The sequence below is a fragment of the Humulus lupulus genome, chromosome 5 (genome assembly GCF_963169125.1).
Source record: "Humulus lupulus chromosome 5, drHumLupu1.1, whole genome shotgun sequence".
In the NCBI taxonomy this organism is placed as follows: domain Eukaryota; kingdom Viridiplantae; phylum Streptophyta; class Magnoliopsida; order Rosales; family Cannabaceae; genus Humulus; species Humulus lupulus.
The window spans coordinates 115,495,056-115,512,847 of record NC_084797.1 but is presented as its reverse complement, the minus strand read 5'-3'; the positions used below and the strand labels follow the sequence as shown (position 1 = coordinate 115,512,847).

The following is a 17,792-nucleotide window of genomic DNA, read 5'->3' as shown; positions in this document are numbered from 1 at the left end:
CAAGACATGATCGAACAGAAATGGAGCTTCGAGAGTAGAGGCAACGGTACCTTCCACAGGGTATTGGGTTTCAAGTTCCACAGGCTGTGCACCAGTGCCAGCCCTGCCTACTATGGAAAAAAGGTGGGAACCCTTGTATGAAGGATCATATCTTTCGTGATCACCAAGGACTGTCCTAAGACAAAATATGGTAGGATCCACCTCGTATGATAAAGATAACATGGCTCATCAACCTAATAGCCAAAGATCATGTCTTGTTTGAGCACCAAGGCTTGTCCTACAATAAAATATGGTGTGATCCTACCCAGATTGGAAAGAACAATTGGCTCAACTACCTGATCACCCAACAGAGTGGCCGTATGGAAACTTCCCTTGTTTAATACGGACAAGACGAACGGTTGGATTAATCGGTCGAACGATCATCTCTAGATTGAGAATCAGGGTCTGTCCTAAGATGAAATATGGTGGGACCAAACATGAAGTGGGAAGATCACATGGTTCAACTACCCGATCGTCAAACAGAGATCCATTCCAAAGACTACCCTAATTAAATAAGGACTGAATGGCCAGTTGGATTGATTAGACAACCGATTATATCTTGTTGGAGCACTGGGGCTGTCCTAAGATGAAATATTTTGGGGGCCACCCAGGATAGGAAAGATCATAAGGCTCAATTACATGATCGCCCAACAAAGACTCTTTGTAAAGACTTACATAGTTAAATAGAGAATAGATGGCTGGTTTGAGCACTGAGGCCTATCCTAAGGCGAAATACAGTTTGATCCAAACCAGAGGGAAAATATCACGTCGCTCAATCTTTAGAAAAAATATGGTTGGATCCACCTCGGATGGGGAAAAACACATGGCTCAACTACCCGGTCGCCCAATGGGGTCCTTTTGCGAAGACTACCCTAGTTAAATAGGGATTGGATGTCGAATGGGATGGACCAGACTAAGGATCATGTCTAGATTGATCACTGAGGCCTATCCTAATGCGAAATAAAGTGGGATCCACCTCTGATAGGATAGAACACATGGCTCAAGTTCCAGATCACCCAACAAAGTCCTGTTACAAAAACTTCCATGGCTAAATAGAGACTAGATAGCCAGTTGGATCATCTAGACCAACGATCATATCTTATTTGAGAAAAAGGGATTGTCCTAAGATGAAATGTGGTGGGATCCAGCACGAAGGGGGAAGATCACATGGCTCAACTATACGACCTCCAAACAGAGACCTTTTGCAAAGAATTCTATAATTAAATAAGGATCAGATGACCAGATGGATCGATCGAACCAACGATCATCTCTTGTTTGAGAACTGTTGCATCTCCTAAGATGAAATACTATATGATCCAGACGAAGGGGGAATATCACAGGGCTCAACTATCCGATCCCCACCAGAGACCTTTGGCAAAGAATTGTTTATTGTTAAATAAGGATCGGATGGATAGTTGGATCAATCGGACGAACAATCACATCTTGTTTGAGCATCGTGGTCTGTTCTAATAAGAAATATGGTGAGATGTACATCCTATTGAAAAGATTACATGATTCAACTAACCGGTCATCCAAAGAAGAACCTTTGCAAAGACTTCCCTAGTTAAATAGGGACCAGATGACCAGTTGGATCAATCAAACCAAGGATCATATCTTTCTTGATCACCAAGGACTATCCTAAGACAAAATATGGTAGGATCCACCCTGTATGATAAAGATAACATGGCTCATCCACCTAATAGCCAAACAGATAATCGTTACATAGACTACCCTAGTTAAATAAGGACTTGATGATCGGTTGGATCAATCAAAGTGAAGATCATGTCTTGTTTGAGCATCGAGGCTTGTCCTAAGATAAAATATTGTGTGATACCACACGGATCGGAAAGAACAATTGGCTCAACTACCTAATCGCCCAACAGAGACCCCTTACGAAAAGTTCCCTAGTAAAATACGGACAAGATCGTCGGTTGGATTAATCGATCCAACGATCATCTCTTGATTGAGAATCAGGGTCTGTCCTAAGATGAAATATGGTGGGATCCAACGTGAAAGGGGAAGATAATATGGTTGAACTATCCAATCGTCCCACATATACCCTTTACAAAGACTACCCTAGCTAAATAGGGACCGGATGGCCGGTTTGATTGATTAGACCAACAATTATATCTTGTTGGAGCACAGGCGGCTGTCCTAAGACAAAATATTGTGAGAGCCACCCAGGATTGGAAAGATCATAAGGGTCAACTACCCGATCAACTAACAGAGACTCTTTGTGAAGACATACCTAGTTAAATAAAGACTAGATGGCTAGTTTGGGCACCGAGGCCTATCCTAAGACGAAATACAGTTTGATCCAGACCAGAGAGGAAATATCACATGGCTCAATCTTTAGAAGAAATATTGTTGGATCCACCCCAAATGCGGAAAAACACATGGGTCAACTACCCGGTTGTCCAATGGGGTCCTTTTGCAAAGACTACCCTAGTTTAGTAGGGACTGCATGTCCAATGGGATGGATTAGACCAAGGATCATGTCTAGCTTGATTACCAAGGCCTGTCCTAAGGTGAAATAAAGTGGGATCCACCTCTAATTGGATAGAACACATGGCGGAACTTCCTGATCGCCCAACAGAGTCCCGTTATAGAAACTTCCATGGCTAAATAGAGGCCAAATAGCTACCTGGATCAATTAGACCAACGATCATATCTTGTTTGAGAAAAGGGGCCTGTCCTAAGACAAAATATGGTGGGATATAGCACGAAGGGGGAATATCACATGGCTCAGCTATCCAATCTCCAAACAGAGACCTTTTGCAAAGAATTCCATAATTAAATAAGGGTCGGATGACCAGTTGGATCGATCGAACCAACGATCATGTCTTGGTTGAGAACTGTGGCCTCTCCTAAGATGAAATATGGTGGGATCCAGACGAAGGGGGAAGATCACATGGCTCAACTATCCGATCGCCCACCAGAGACCATTGGAAAAGAATTATGTAGTTAAATAAAGATTGGATAGATGGTTGGATCGATCGGACCAACAATCACATCTTGTGTTGAGCATCGTGGCTTGTTCTTATACGAAATATGGTGAGATGTACCTCCGTTTTAAAACATTACATGGCTCAACTAACCAATCATCCAAAGAAGAACCTTTGCAAAGACTTCCCTAGTTAAATAGGGACCAGATGAACGGTTGGATCGATCAGACCAAGGATCCTATTTTCTTGATCACCAAGGACTGTCCTAAGATAAAATAAGGTAGGATCCACCCTGTATGATATAGATCACATGTCTCATCTACCTGATAGCCAAATGGATACCCTTTACATAGACTACCCTAGTTAAATAAGGACGGGATGATCAGTTAGATTAATCAAAGAAAAGATCATGTCTTGTTTAAGCACAAAGGGTTGTCCTAAGATAAAATATTGTGTGATCCTACAGACACTACAACAAATTTGACTAAATATTACAATAAAATATTACACAATTGTAAAAGCGTTATTATTGATTAGCCAAATAGAAAATACGGAGAAAGAGAAAAAAGTGACGCCAAATGAATGTTTTGCTAAAACATCACGCCTTTACTTTTTCCCCACTCTTAACTCACATTTTCGTTCTCTAAAATCATAAAACAAAATAAAATGCTCTCCTAGCTGAAATGGGTTCTCCCTACACTAACCTTGTCGCCTCATGCCTCACGCCTCTCCCCTCCACTCGATCTCTCTCTCTCTCTCCCTTCTCTCTCTCTCTCTCTCTATCCCTTCTCTCTGGACTGTACGACAACATCATTCTTCAATGGTAACTCTTTCCCTCTCGCTCTCTCTTTTTCTCTTTGAGATATTCTGTCGTTCAACCTTTCTCTCTATTTGTTGCAGGTGTGCTCTAGGGTGGTGGGCTCTTGCTGCTTGAGGTGTGTGACAAGGAGACTCATCTCATGTTATCTACAGGGTGGCTTCCTCGTGGGTGCGACAGGTTCGACTTCGATGAGGTTGCACTGCAAGAAATGGATTTTCTGGGTTTAGTAATTGTTTTGAATTAGTTTGAGATTGAGTTTTAAGAAAAATAATACAGTTCTGGTTTTTTTTCTTCCGTTTATCTGGATTTATTGCTTGATAGAGATGATAATGGGTTTTATGTCTCAAATACAGTAATTTTAAGGAAAAACTGGACTTTCGGTTTATATTTTTGCATTGAATAGTATTTTTATTTTTTTCTATGTAGTTTCAGGATATATAAATACAACATTTAAATTTTTTATTAACTTATTTAGTTCTAGTTGGCCAAATTCTTAGACAATTCACAGTTTGTGGTTTGATTCTTAATTTGAAGATATGTATATATATGCTCATGCTTGCTGATTTTTGTTGATTTTGATGTTTGTGGTTATTTTTTATTTAAGATATATATTGGTTTCTTTAACTTTTATTGTGCTTGAATGCATTTTTAATTGAAATCAGAAGTAATTAACGAGCCATTGATTCTCATGGTCTTCTAAAGTAGCATATTTGTGAATAGTCTCTCGAGGCTTTGATGGTTTTTGAATTTAGAAGAGTGATTCAAGTGGGTTCCTTTGTAAAGTCTGATATTTCAATTATTTCTTGATACATTACTTATTAGTAAGATTTATTGATAGTTAATTACTGGTTCCTTTGTAAAGTGTACTATTGCATTTGGCAGCTAAGATAAGTGTTATTTATTGTTCTACTGATATCAATTACATGCACATATATATGTATTTAAAGGCAGGCTTAAATTTCTCTATAGTTTTTTTTTTCATTTTGATATATTTATTTCATATATATATATATTATATATGTACAGTTGTTTGTGTCTTTTCATTGATTTTGTTCTTTATTATTATGCTCATCTAACAATCAACATCTACACATTTATATTTCCATTTATTTTTTCTATTTTTAATTTTGCACAAGTTACTGGTTTGTCCTATATAAAATGAATGGTTGAACTAAATTTCTGATTATAATGTAATGTTATGATTTAATAGTCTTTTTTGGTTTCATGGAGAATACTATCATTTATTATTCATTTATAGAAAGCTTTTGACAATAAATTTATTGATGTGGAAGAAATTGCTTACTTTTGGGTGCATAATATAAATTACAATCACTTAGACACTTAGCTATGCTTATTTCTTCAAGAATGAATGTAGCCAATATATACAAATGCTCTTTTCATATTTTAAAACATAGTAGGCATAACAAAAAAAAATTGACTAACAGAATTAGCAATTTGTCAGCAATTAGGCACGAGTTCTTGGAGTATCTTAAGCCACTCGCTGATTCGCTCTTGGCTATTCTAAAAGGTGTCCATAACATTAATTAATTTGTTCACCAAGATCAGTTCTATTTCTCTTTTAAACATATAATTTTTTTTTTAATTTTTACATTTCTGCATATTTTCTAATTTTTAGTAACAGTAGAGGTGAGAGGTGATGATGAAGCAATATTAGACAAACAGTATACATTTTTTTAATTTTTGCTTGCATTCTTTTGTTCTCCATTATAACTTTTATTTCCATAATTCACAGGGCATATTGTTGGCTTGGAAACCAAATATGGAACTATTCATCAGGTTAGTGAATCTAAAAAAAAAATAACTAGCAAGTATAAAAAGTATGATTGAGTAGTTTTTTCTTTAAATGGTCAAAGTTGCTTCAACACATTGATATATATTTTATTTATATCTTTGATATAATTGTCATACATGTTCGATGTCAACAGAGAAGGAAAGTAATATATTCGATTTATTTATTTGACTAAAAGTACTTACAGCTAAAGCTATGATATATGTATAAACAAAAAGTGACCCTTAATTACTCCTTAGTCTTCTTTTCTCTTATAGTCAATTATAGTAAACTGTGATTGAACTTAGTGATGCATGTTTTGCATTTATTTTTGTATTTTCCCTATCTTAATGGGATTGGAAGAACAAAAGAAAAAAAGTAATTCCCATAAGGACTGGTTTTTCCTACCTTGATGGTGGTGATGAAAATAAAGCAAATATAACATTAAAAAAAACCTTGATTGAAGAGATTGATGAAATCCTCGACGTTATGAGTAGTATCACACATTTATGGAGACATGATAATCACATAAAAATAAAAATGAAACCCAATTTTATAATGTATGATATACTCTAAAGTTGCTTTATAAAAATTATAAAAGACAATATAATGTTTACCTTTCACTTAACTAAAGATTTGGACTATAACAGGAAGTTAGAACATCTTAATTTTACATTATTTGTTTAGTTACACTAGGGTAGTGCACTCTGGACAAAGTTGGACGCTTTACCTTGTTTGGAAGTCTAGTTGTCTAGTGATTACAAACTTTTATTAGTTGTGTAGTGGAGGATTAGGCTTTGACTTTTTTTCTTCTTCCTATTCTATTTCCTTCAATAGCATAGCTTCTTGTTATGCGTAATCGCACTACAAGAATAAAAGCTACTTATTACGTTTTGTGATTGCACTTAGCCACCTAAGCTATAAAGAATTTCCAACAAAAAAAAACAATTAGTACAGGCACGAAAATGAAAATCTAAAAGTCGCTGATCTTAGTATTTTCTGTTTCCTGCTCACTAACAAATAATACCACACTCCCATTTTCTCTTTTATCCTAGATTGAGCTATGTTTTCTCCATCTGACATTGCTCTCTCTCTTTCAAGCTAGGCAACAAGTTGATTCCAACATTGCTCTACCCCCTTATTTTATTTTGTTTAATATTATGTTTTCCCCTGTTTGGAATATTTCTTGCTTAATGTTCACCAAGTTCATGACTAGAATTTTTATGTATTAATAATCTTGTCGGTAGTAAGAGGTTTGATGAGTCCTTAGGACTTTTTCTTTTGCATGTTCATTTATTTTGAAACTTAAATATAATGGACATGTTCACAATGATTAATTGATATTTGGTTTGACTTTTCTAATATTACACGAAGGCCCCCATAATTTTATTTGCTTAAAGATTTTGTTCTTAATTGTTAAATCTTGCTCTTGCATATTAATGTATTTTCATATAAATTGTTTGGTTAGGAAGTAGTATTAAAAAATAATTAATTTTGTACTTATTCAAATTTATAGTAAATTCTAAGCTTTGAGAATTTGCTACATACACTATATTTAGTAGAGTTTTCACTCTTATTAGTCTGTTTTGCGTCAAAGAGATTCTACAATTGAAATACTCATATAGTTTAGACCATTGCGATTTTCACCTTCTTTACTAATTTTGACCTCAATATTGACTAGTTCAGAAGAGAATTTGGTTTGGTTTCACATTAATGAACGTGACTACTTCTATAAAGCACGCCCTAAACTAGTACTTAATGAAACATTCACATTTCGTTGGTTTTTAGAGGAAAGCCACTTATTATAAAGGTTTCAATGGGTTCTTGCTTAAAACTTGCAAGTTGGGCCCAATAGTTTTAAAAGAAAATATGAATTTTTATGCAAAGTTCCAAAAAAAACAACCAATAATTTAAGTCCCACTGATAAGTTTAAAAAGTCTCATAAATCATAACATTATTAAAATGGCGTCTTTAAGTGATTGTTTTTCATCCATAGGATGCCCCACGCCATACACACCAGGACGATAGAATTTCCCACATCACCACGCGTGCCATGGAGGGGGTGAGCTAAAAGCCCAGTAAGGAAGTACAAACAACAAGCAAGTAAGATACAACAATTTACAAACACTATCGTTCATCTTTATACATCATAGCATCATCGTAAAATTGGCATCAATATCATAAACGTAAACATATTACCACCATCATATCATAAATATCATAACATCATAACAGAATCATAAACATCACCAAACATCATAACATAATCATAACCGTAACCAGACATCCTAACACATTCATACACAATTCCTTGTGAACATGGCCCGCTAACTTGTCCATGCCACCCTTTGAGGTAAACAAGAGTCTCTAGTCCTTGAATAATCTTAGCGCGTCCGCCCATGGAGTTACGTCTTGATATCCTTAGTAACTCGGGTTACGTCTTCTTTATCCTTAGCAACCCATTTTGATGTGTCGCGCTCATCACGCTAACATCCGTTCATATCATACAACACACTACAAGAAAATGGGGTCTTTACCTACCAATTGTAAGTGTAGGTAAAACTAGCCTAATGGTGGGTAATATGATTTACCTACCAATATTGAATTGGTAGGTAAAAGTTAGTGGAGAAAGAGTCTTTACCTACACTTATTAACACTGGTAGGTAAAAGAATCAGTGGACCCCACTAAGTTATAAATCAATTGATGAGTCATCAGATGACGTGTTTGATGACATGGCATCCTACGTGTATGCTGACATGGATTTTGTAGTTTTACGTGTCTGATGACGTGGCATCCTACGTGACATCCTACGTGGCATCCTATGTGACATCCTACATGGCATCATTTTATTAGCCCACATAACATCATTTTATTGGTTTGTTACACAATTTATATTTTGTTCAAATTTAATGGTTATGTGTAGGTAAAAGATAATAACAGTTATTTGTAAATGTTCTATATTAGAAATAAACTAGAAAAAAATCATTCAATAATAAAATGTTTAATGCTAAAATTCTTTATAATGTTCAATACTAAAATAAGTCATAAAGTTATCATTTTAAGGTTACCCCTACCAAAATAAAAAAAACTTCATAAAGTTCATTCCTTAATAAATTAATGTAAATAAACTAAGAATCATCTTGTGACTCCCGAACTGAAATAGATGGCGACTCTCTTAAATTTGCATCTGAAGCTTGGTCTGTTGGAGGTGGTGGAGGCGGTGCCATCAAATTGTTATGACGAAGTATATCCACAACTACACTAAGTTGTTCGTTAGTAGCATTAAGGCGGGAAGTTGTATCATTAAGTCGTTCAAGTAACTCTTCATAAGTTGGTTGATTACCCACAATATTTTCACGATATGAAGTAGAAGTTGTGACACTAGGAGACCGCCCCTACCCTCGCAAGTATACCGAATCACGTCCAAGTACACGCTCCATAATCTCTTTATCAGACAATTCTTCTGGAGGATGTTGATCCCTTAACTCCATCATTTTATCCTAATATTATATTTAATTAATAATTAGTAAGAAATATAATAAATAAAAATTTAAATTTAAATTTAAATTACTTACATATAATGGCCCGAGCTCTATTCCAGTCCATCCTTTCTCAGCATCATAATGCTTTAGACGCCATGTCTCAATTTGACCGGTAGGAGAAGTTAACACCATTCCACGTCGAATGTGATGTCGTGGTGTGGAGACTGAACCATTTTTCGACTCCCATTTCCTCTTTGATCGATTGGTAGTATTCTTTAATGCTCTTTCCTAAAGAAATAAATCCAAATAAAATTTATTAGAAAAAATTTTACACAACATTTTCTTTTGAACAACACAATGTCTATTTATTACAAACTTTATTGAACAGTTTAACACTAAAATCTGTAAATCAAAGACAAAACAAAATACTAAAAAATGTTACCTTAAATTCAGGAGAACACCAACGATCACACAAAATCATCCAATCTTCTTGATGTTCTTCTTTTAAGTCTGGATGACGTTTGCTCTTGGCCATCTCAAGATCATTTTCTCCTCCAATTTCTTTGAAATATAAGTGCAGCTTGTACTTATGACTCTTCCAAGCTTTTCTCATTTGCTCATCAATGCATTTTTTAGTAGTCTCATCATTCAAGTTGATGTCAAAATGTTCCTATAACATAAAACAATATTAATTATAAATATTACAAATATAAATGTAATATTGTGAAATGACTTACCAAAAGATAGTGTCGCAATGGAGCTCTCACATCTTCTGGGACCATTCTCCACTCTTTATAATGAAATGTACCATGATTCTGAATAATGAATCCAATCTCATTATTAAATTTCTCAGCATTAGTACAAATTGGTTGACGACACTCCGCATTAAAAGTCACTGACAACTTTCCAGTTGATGATGCCTTAGCTATAGTTGTAGTTGTCAAGCCGCGAGTAACTCCACGTGGCTTAAAGGAAGATGTTTGTCCTACAATACAATATAATCTTAATTAAAATAAATAGAAATTTAAAGAAATGAACATGAAAGACATTAAATTTACCTGATGGAACTTGGGAAGATTGATTATCATCTTCGGTATCAAAATGGGTCGTCACATTGACTTGCTCACCCTGTACAGTAGGGTGTGTGGAGCCTTGAGGGTGTTCTCTCTCTACATTAGATTGTGCGGTGGTTCTAGGTCGTTGACTGAGTACCATAGATCGAGTGGTGCGACAAACTTGTTGATTCTCTAAACTCGACCAAGTAGTGCGAATAACTTGTGTAGGTGGAGCAAGAGGATCAATGACTGGTTGAACTTGTTGATTCTCTATACTCGACCGAGTAGTGCGAACAACTTGTGAAGGTGGAGCAGGAGGATCAATGATTGGTTCAACTTGTTGACTTTGAGCAGTAGATCGAGTGGTGCGACGACCAGGTGCCATGACTAAAATTCTGTGAAATAAAACAAAGAAAATGATTAGTAAATAAATATTTACAAATATTAAGAAACTAACTATGAATTAAGAATCTGGATATCTTGTTTCATCTCAGTTTTTGCAAACCTTAGTTTCTGTACTTGTATTTCTGTTTGTGTACAGGGTGCTTGGCTAGTTGGCTAGTTGGGGAAGAACATTTGTAAACAAATTTCACGAGGCACTAACTGATCAATGACAAGATGACTAACTATGAATTAAGAATCTGCATCATCATCACATTCTGATTCTGTATAACTTTTGGTGTCATCACTTGAGAGAAATGTTTCATTATTAGAGAATATATTTCCTTCATCAAAATCTTCATCCAAGTCACTATCCTTGTCAACATTTTGATTTTGGTTTAAAAATAAATCAACAACAAGTTGGTCTGAAAGAGTTACAGAAGGAACATCTAATCGAACTAAAGACGAACTTTCAATGAAATCCTCAGTTGGTTGAAAATGTGGCAATTGAAATGATTCTTCTTCTTGAAACACATCATTATTTACTGTCTCTTCCATAATTTCAGGAATGTCATAAATAGATCGATGATTTACTTTTTGAACAATCCGCCAATTTGAACCACGCTTCATATCAAGCAAATAGAAAACTTGTTGTGCTTGAGTTGCCAAGATAAATGGTTCATTAGAATACCAATCAGTAGATGTATTGATGGAAGTCAAATTATGATCCACAACAATTGATCTACCTTTTGGATTAGAGTTATACCACTTGCAACGAAATAAGAACACCTTCCGATCTAAAACGAATGACAACTGCAAAATCTCAATCAAGACACCATAGTATAGGATATTAATATTGTCATGATCACCTTCAGTGCAAATTCCAGAACATTGTGTCTTAAGAGTATTGTCACGCTCTTTACATCGAAATCGAACACCATTTACAATACAACTTTGGTAGGTGTTGTACCGTTCAAGTGGACCTTGAGATAAAGAGTACAAATCATCATTGGCAAGAGGTGATTTTTGAACTCGCATTTGAGACACCTGTAGTATGAAAGAATTTGAATTATGATGAATGATGTCACAACTTAAGAATTTAGTAAGAAACCATTAATGATAATCTCTTACTTTATTCTTAAACCAAGAAGGAAATTGTTCTTTGTGCTCTAAGGCAACTTCTGAATCTGAAAGACCTTTTCTTCCAACAACTTTATATGATCACTACATTCAAATTAATTTCTATGAATAAGTAAATGATATTTTGTTGAGATAATTTAGAAGAATAAAAGAAATTGTTACTTACTCGATAAAATGTTGGATATCATCTACAGAATTGTTCAATATATACCATTGAACGACTTGTCTCCAATTTTGAAGCAATTTGATAGTAGATGCCCCTAATGGACGAACATTGGAGTTGAAAACATCTAACGTATGATTTGGAGAAGGTATATCCCAATTACACTCGGGTCTTGTGAATCCTGTCTCTATGTTAGAAACATATCTTGACAAGAAAGTTACAGCTTCATCTACAACAAAAGCTTCTGCTATTGAACCATCAGGCCGAGACATGTTTCTCACATATTTCTTGTACAAACCCATATGGCGTTCTGTCCCAAACATCCATCTCGAAGCAACTGGACCACCTAATAACACTTGATCGGGTAGGTGAACACAAAGATGAACCATTATGGTAAAAAATGATGGGGGAAATATCTTTTCCAACTTGCACAAAATTATTACAATTCCATCTCTCAATTCTTCTATGTCATAAATTTGTAATGGTTTTGCACAAATTTTTTGAAAGAATTGGCAGAGTTCAATCAAAGTACCACGAATGTTGTCTGTCAGAAAAGGAAGTAATGCAGCTGGTAATATCTTATGAAGTAAAACATGACAATCATGAGTTTTCATTCCTCCTAGTTTGTCATTATCTGTTACACATCGACTAATATTCGAAGCATATCCATCCGGTAATCTAAGACTTTGAATGAATTTACAAAAATCTTTGCATTCTTATCTCATCAAAGTGTAACTAGCATAAGGTTTTTCAAACTTGTTATTAGATGGGTCCTTCTTCAGCCAAAGGTCTTCACGAATATTAAGATTTTGTAAATCCTTACGAGCTTTTAAAGTGTCTTTCGATTTACCTTCAATGTCTAAAAGTGTTCCAATAATGTTATCACATACATTTTTCTCTATATGCATCACATCAAGATTGTGACGCAGCAAGAGCTTTGACCAGTATGGCAATTCAAACAAAACACTTCTTTTACACCAATTCAGCTCTTTCTCTCCACGCTTACGTTTTCTAGAAGAATTACTTGGTGCTTTACCAGGGGTATGAATAGGAATTTCATCCAATTGCTTTAAAATGTCATCACCAGTAAAAGTTCTAGGAGGGCCACGTAATTCAGTAGATCCATCATATTCTTTACTTTTTCTCCAAGAATGGTTTCTTTTCAAATAACATCGATGTCCCATGAAACATTGTTTGTCAGTTATTCTTCGAGATCTTGTATCTTCAAGACAAACAGGACATGCTAATTTACCAGCAGTGCTCCACCTAGACAAGTATGCATAAGCAGGAAAATCACTAATTGTCCACAAGACTGCAGCTCGAAGTTTAAACATGCATTGACCATACAAATCATATGCATTGACTCCATCCCATAACTCTTTAAGCTCTTCAATTAATGACATCAAGAACACATCATAATCTTTTCCAGGAGATTTAGGGCCTGGAATTAACAAAGACATGAGATAGTTTGTTCCATTAGGAGAAGCCCAAGGTGGCATATTGTACGGAATCAATATCACTGGCAACAAACTATAGGTTGATGTCATATTAGAGAAAGGGTTAAACCCATCTGACGCCAACCCCATTCGTACACTCCTAGAATCAGCTGCAAAGTCAGGATACACATTGTCGAAATGCTTCCAAGCATCCCCATCAACAGGATGACGTAAAATCCCAGCTTCATTTTTTCGTACCTCTTTATGCCATCGCATATCTTTAGAAGTGTGCTTCGAACTAAACATTCTCTTAAGTCGTGCCTTGATTGGGAACCATCTAAGTCGTTTATGTGGGATTTGATTTCGTACATAACGACTAGACTTGCATACAGGACATGACACTGCATTTGCATTCTCACCATAAAACAATGCACAATCGTATTGACAAATGTAACGCCCCAACTCCAGGGACCGCTACAGTGCACAATGCAAACAGTGCTAAACTCGTTAATCGAGTCATTTGGCCATAAACGTGTAACTAAGTGTGATTAGCGGTTTAGGGGTTAAAATCTTTGGTTAAGATATAACGTTTCACTAGAACGTTTACTGTATACATTGGGATCCCAAAAATATAATTTCAGAGTTTATTACAAGAAAGTGTTTACAACAGGCCGTTCTAAGCGGCAAAAACAAGGTTCAGCCCTAGTTCCACTTTCAAACCTCGCCCAAGTATTGGTCGAGCAGCTGCATATGTACACATCATCACCTAAGCTCTCCAACTCAAGGATGGTCCAGCTTCCTTTTGCCTTTACCTGCACCACATAGCACCCGTGAGCCGAAGCCCAGCAAGAAAACTCATATGCTCATAAGCAGTCATATCATGATTTCAAGTCATATCTGGCATGCCTAGCATTCATAGCTCTATTCAGCATGCAAATGTATTTAAACAGATGCTGGGGTATCTAGGATAAGAAATCCTGGCCTTCTGATTGGAGGACTATCACGTCAATCCTAATCAGATGAGTGACTGCCAAACAAGTCACTAACCAAATGGAAGAGTGGCTGCTAGGTAAGCCACTAGCCTGCAAGCGCTTATAATATTCATCAAATGAGTGTCGCAACACTTGAGGTTCTGATAAACCACGCTGAGTGACCGACAAGCGAGTCACTAATTCAAATGGAAGGGTGGCTGTTGGGTAAGCCTCTAGCCTTCAATAGGTTCTGGTAACCATACTGAGTGACTGCCATGCAAGTCACTAATTCAAATGGAAGGGTGGCTGTTGGGTAAGCCTCTAGCCTTCAACAGGTTCTGGTAAACCATACTGAGTGACTGAAAAGCATGTCACTAATTCAAATGGGAGAGTGGCTGCTGAGTAAGCCACTAGCCTCCAAGCGCTTATTTTATTCATCGACCCTCGGGGTCGGTCTGGCATTAATGCTCTTTGAGTCATTCAATGCTGATAGTCAAATAGACCTCATCTTTGATGGCTTGCGTGATACACGCTAAGACCATTTTGACTAATTAGTCAGTATCATGCACAGGTAAGCAATGCTATCAATGTGTATCATATGCCAATTATCCAAGAATAGGGCATTCAGCATGCTTACTAAACAGTTGCTAGCATAATTATGATCATGCACAAACTCAGAGACTCAAGCTCTGACCTAATCACATGTTTCTCGTGCATCACATGCATCACATTTAACCATCCAGGATGCCTCAACAATAATCATATGCAAATGGGCAAGATTGCCAAGCATTCATTATGCTATCAATGTTTACATTTAAACATTCAACATGCATCAATCATAACCATGCATGTCAGACATGGGGTGCAGTTTTCTTACCTTCGGTCCAAGCACAGGTTACCAACAAATGAGCCACAAGCACGATCCTGATCCAAGCCTCTAGTGTTAACCTAGTCACATCCACAAATGGTGATCCAATGAGTTCAAGCTCTAAAACCAACCCTTGAACTAAAACTTAGCCTCCAAGACATCAACCCTCACTAATCCGGGTAGTAGGAATGATCCCGAGGCCTAAAACCATGTTCCCGGGGTCAAAGCACCCAAACGGGCTCAAAAGCCTGCCTGAGCCGCGGCCCTGGCATCCTGAGCCGCGGCCCCCAGCACCACCAGAAGCAAGCGCCGTGGCGCCCAACACGAAGGGCCGCGGCGCCCAGCAAGGCAAAACTGGGGCACCTGCTTCATCGAGCAAGGGCCGCAGCGCCCAAGAACAGGGCCGCGGCCCAACTTCGGGGCAGCCATTTTTCCTTCGTTTTAACCTTTTAAAACCTCCCAAAAACATGTCTAAACATTCCCAAATCATTAAATCAAAGTTCCCAAACTCCCCAATGGTCCAAAACCACCAAAACCCGAGGTTCAAACAACCTAAAAACTCAACGATTCACAAAGCTCAATTCAAGCTTAAAAACTTTTAGAAACTTAAAACATAAACTTGAATTACCTCCGATTGAGTTGTTTCCAACTAAATCCTCCGGCTAATAAGCTTCTAATTCTCCTTAGGATTGCTATGCCTCGATCCTCGCTCGATTCCGAGTTCTAGAACTCAAGTTATCTTCGAAAATGCGCTCGGAAACGAAAAGGGAACCTTAGGGAGAGAGAACGTACAGAACGTTCTTTTTATTTTCTTAAAAGGTTACTTCAAGCTTAAGTAGCTTCCAATAAAACCTAATGCTCGGGGTCCCGAAAACACCCCTGGGGACATTATAGTCAAAACTTCCAGAATTTCCCCCTGGTCTTACTAACTCCCAATTTATCACCAAATGTTAATTCCCATTACCCAATAACCCGGTAATGCTATAAATACCCCTTGACTTACTCCAAGTCAAGCTTAAATCCCGTTGTGACTTTCCCACTAGCTTACCTCCTAGGATCGTCTTATGCTGGGTAACCCTGGCATAACCAGATAATAACAAAGCACCACGCCCATTTCACATATATGCCAAAAATGCCCGAAATGGCCAAAATATGAAAATCACCCAATTAATCACAAATGGGTTCACATGCATATTAAATACACCTAAACATGCATATTATCATTAAATAGCATAATAAAGAAATTATGGCCCTCCCGGCCTCCTAATCAAGGTCCTAAACCTTATTAGGGAATTTGGGGCATTACAACAAACATCAATTTGCTCATAGCCTAAGCCCACCTCACAAAGAAGCTTCCTCGTCTGGTAATAATTCCCTGGGCACTGATTACCCTCGGGCAATATCTCTCTCAAACACTCCAAAAGACGGTCGAATGATTTATCTGTCCATTTGTTAAGCACTTTGAGATTCATCAACTTCACCGTCGCGCTTAAGACAGAGAAACCTTTACAATTATTGTACAAAGGCTTATGAAGTGACTCAAACAATGCATCATACTTGTCATCCACATTAAGTGGAGATTCATCATTGAAGTCACTAGTTGGACCAATGTCAAAATACTTACTACCAATAGCATCATGAAGACCTGCCGCCAAATCATCACTCTGATCCGAATCTTCGACATTATCCTCGGTATCAAATAACCCATCATCTTCTACTTCCTCTACTTGCTTACCATGGTGATACCACCTTGTGTAAGTACTAAGAAATCCATGAGTGATCAGGTGCAACTTTATCACATGCATGTATTGTGATTTCTTATTCACGCATCGACAACAAGGGCATAGAACCATCCCATTGGAGTCCATGGAGTGTCTTGCAACACTAATGAATTCATTCATTCCAGCAGCATATTCTGCTGAAAGTTTATTTGGTATATTTATCCAATGACGATCCATGAACCAACAAAATGGGGTCCCTTGTTGTAGTTGGTAGAGCAATATGATGAACCCAAATTCTAAAAAGAACACAAAGGAGAACAAGAGCAAGAAAAAGAATAAGAAAGGATGGTAAATATTAAAGATTTTTCTCTTTTGTAGATTATTATAAACGAATTAGGAAAATAAGAAAGAAGAGAGAGTGGGAGATTGATTTGGGGGAAGTGAAATGAAAATGGAGAGGCTACAAAAGGATGAGGAAAACAATGAAAATTGTTATGGTTCAGCTACTTGGGGCAGCTAAACTGAGAATCATGGAAGTTGCTGCTAGACAAGCACCTCTCATGGACATTGCATTTTTTGGGGAGGTTCAATTTAGTAACATGAGATTTGATCTATCTGACAAAGATTCATGAATGCATCTTTATTATTAATTCTTTCTTTTTTTTTTAAAAAAAACAATATTGAATTGAAAGAACTATATGTATGTATATATATGTGGTGCACATATTTTTGTACATATTCAAAGCAAATAAACCATAACAGTTTGTCTCTGAACTCTAAACTAAGTACCAATAGAAAATGACAGTAAGCTTATTAAATAGTGTTAATTTATTGATTTTTTATTTTATTATTTTGTAGTCTCTTCCAAAGAAACTAGACTTTTAATCAATCTTAGTACATGTATACATATCTATTATAGATAATGCATTATCAACATCCTGCTTATGTATGTATGAGATATGTGTGCATAGATACCCACAA

At 36.7% G+C, this 17,792-nt stretch overlaps 2 protein-coding genes across 2 annotated transcripts; both read right to left on the bottom strand.

The window, feature by feature from the left end:
• Nucleotides 1–8,574: 8,574 nt before the first annotated feature.
• Nucleotides 8,575–10,306, bottom strand: LOC133780557 (uncharacterized). Its single transcript, XM_062220224.1, has 5 exons — nt 10,135–10,306; nt 9,814–10,061; nt 9,519–9,746; nt 9,170–9,364; nt 8,575–9,094 (listed from the first exon to the last, which is right to left on the bottom strand). Exons 1-5 carry the CDS (start codon nt 10,289–10,291, stop codon nt 8,990–8,992), a joined length of 933 nt encoding a protein of 310 aa, XP_062076208.1. The 5' UTR covers nt 10,292–10,306; the 3' UTR covers nt 8,575–8,989.
• Nucleotides 10,307–10,882: 576 nt separating this feature from the next.
• Nucleotides 10,883–17,379, bottom strand: LOC133779396 (uncharacterized). The gene is made up of 7 exons (XM_062219363.1): nt 17,319–17,379; nt 16,397–17,107; nt 12,572–13,652; nt 11,819–12,493; nt 11,644–11,713; nt 10,983–11,559; nt 10,883–10,887 (listed from the first exon to the last, which is right to left on the bottom strand). The coding sequence occupies exons 1-7, from the start codon at nt 17,377–17,379 to the stop codon at nt 10,883–10,885; spliced, it is 3,180 nt and encodes a 1,059-aa protein (XP_062075347.1).
• Nucleotides 17,380–17,792: the final 413 nt, after the last annotated feature.

Coding starts and splice junctions, on each gene's coding strand:
- LOC133780557 (XM_062220224.1), bottom strand. CDS start 10,291: ATGGTACTCAGTCAACGACCTAGAACCACCGCACAATCTAATGTAGAG. Junction 10,062..10,134: donor ATCTTCCCAAGTTCCATCAG/GTAAATTTAATG, acceptor ATTGTATTGTAG/GACAAACATCTTCCTTTAAG. Junction 9,365..9,518: donor GGTGTTCTCCTGAATTTAAG/GTAACATTTTTT, acceptor TTATTTCTTTAG/GAAAGAGCATTAAAGAATAC.
- LOC133779396 (XM_062219363.1), bottom strand. CDS start 17,379: ATGTCCATGAGAGGTGCTTGTCTAGCAGCAACTTCCATGATTCTCAGT. Junction 17,108..17,318: donor TCTCAGTTTAGCTGCCCCAA/GTAGCTGAACCA, acceptor TGTTCTTTTTAG/AATTTGGGTTCATCATATTG. Junction 11,714..11,818: donor GATATCCAACATTTTATCGA/GTAAGTAACAAT, acceptor AGTTGTTGGAAG/AAAAGGTCTTTCAGATTCAG.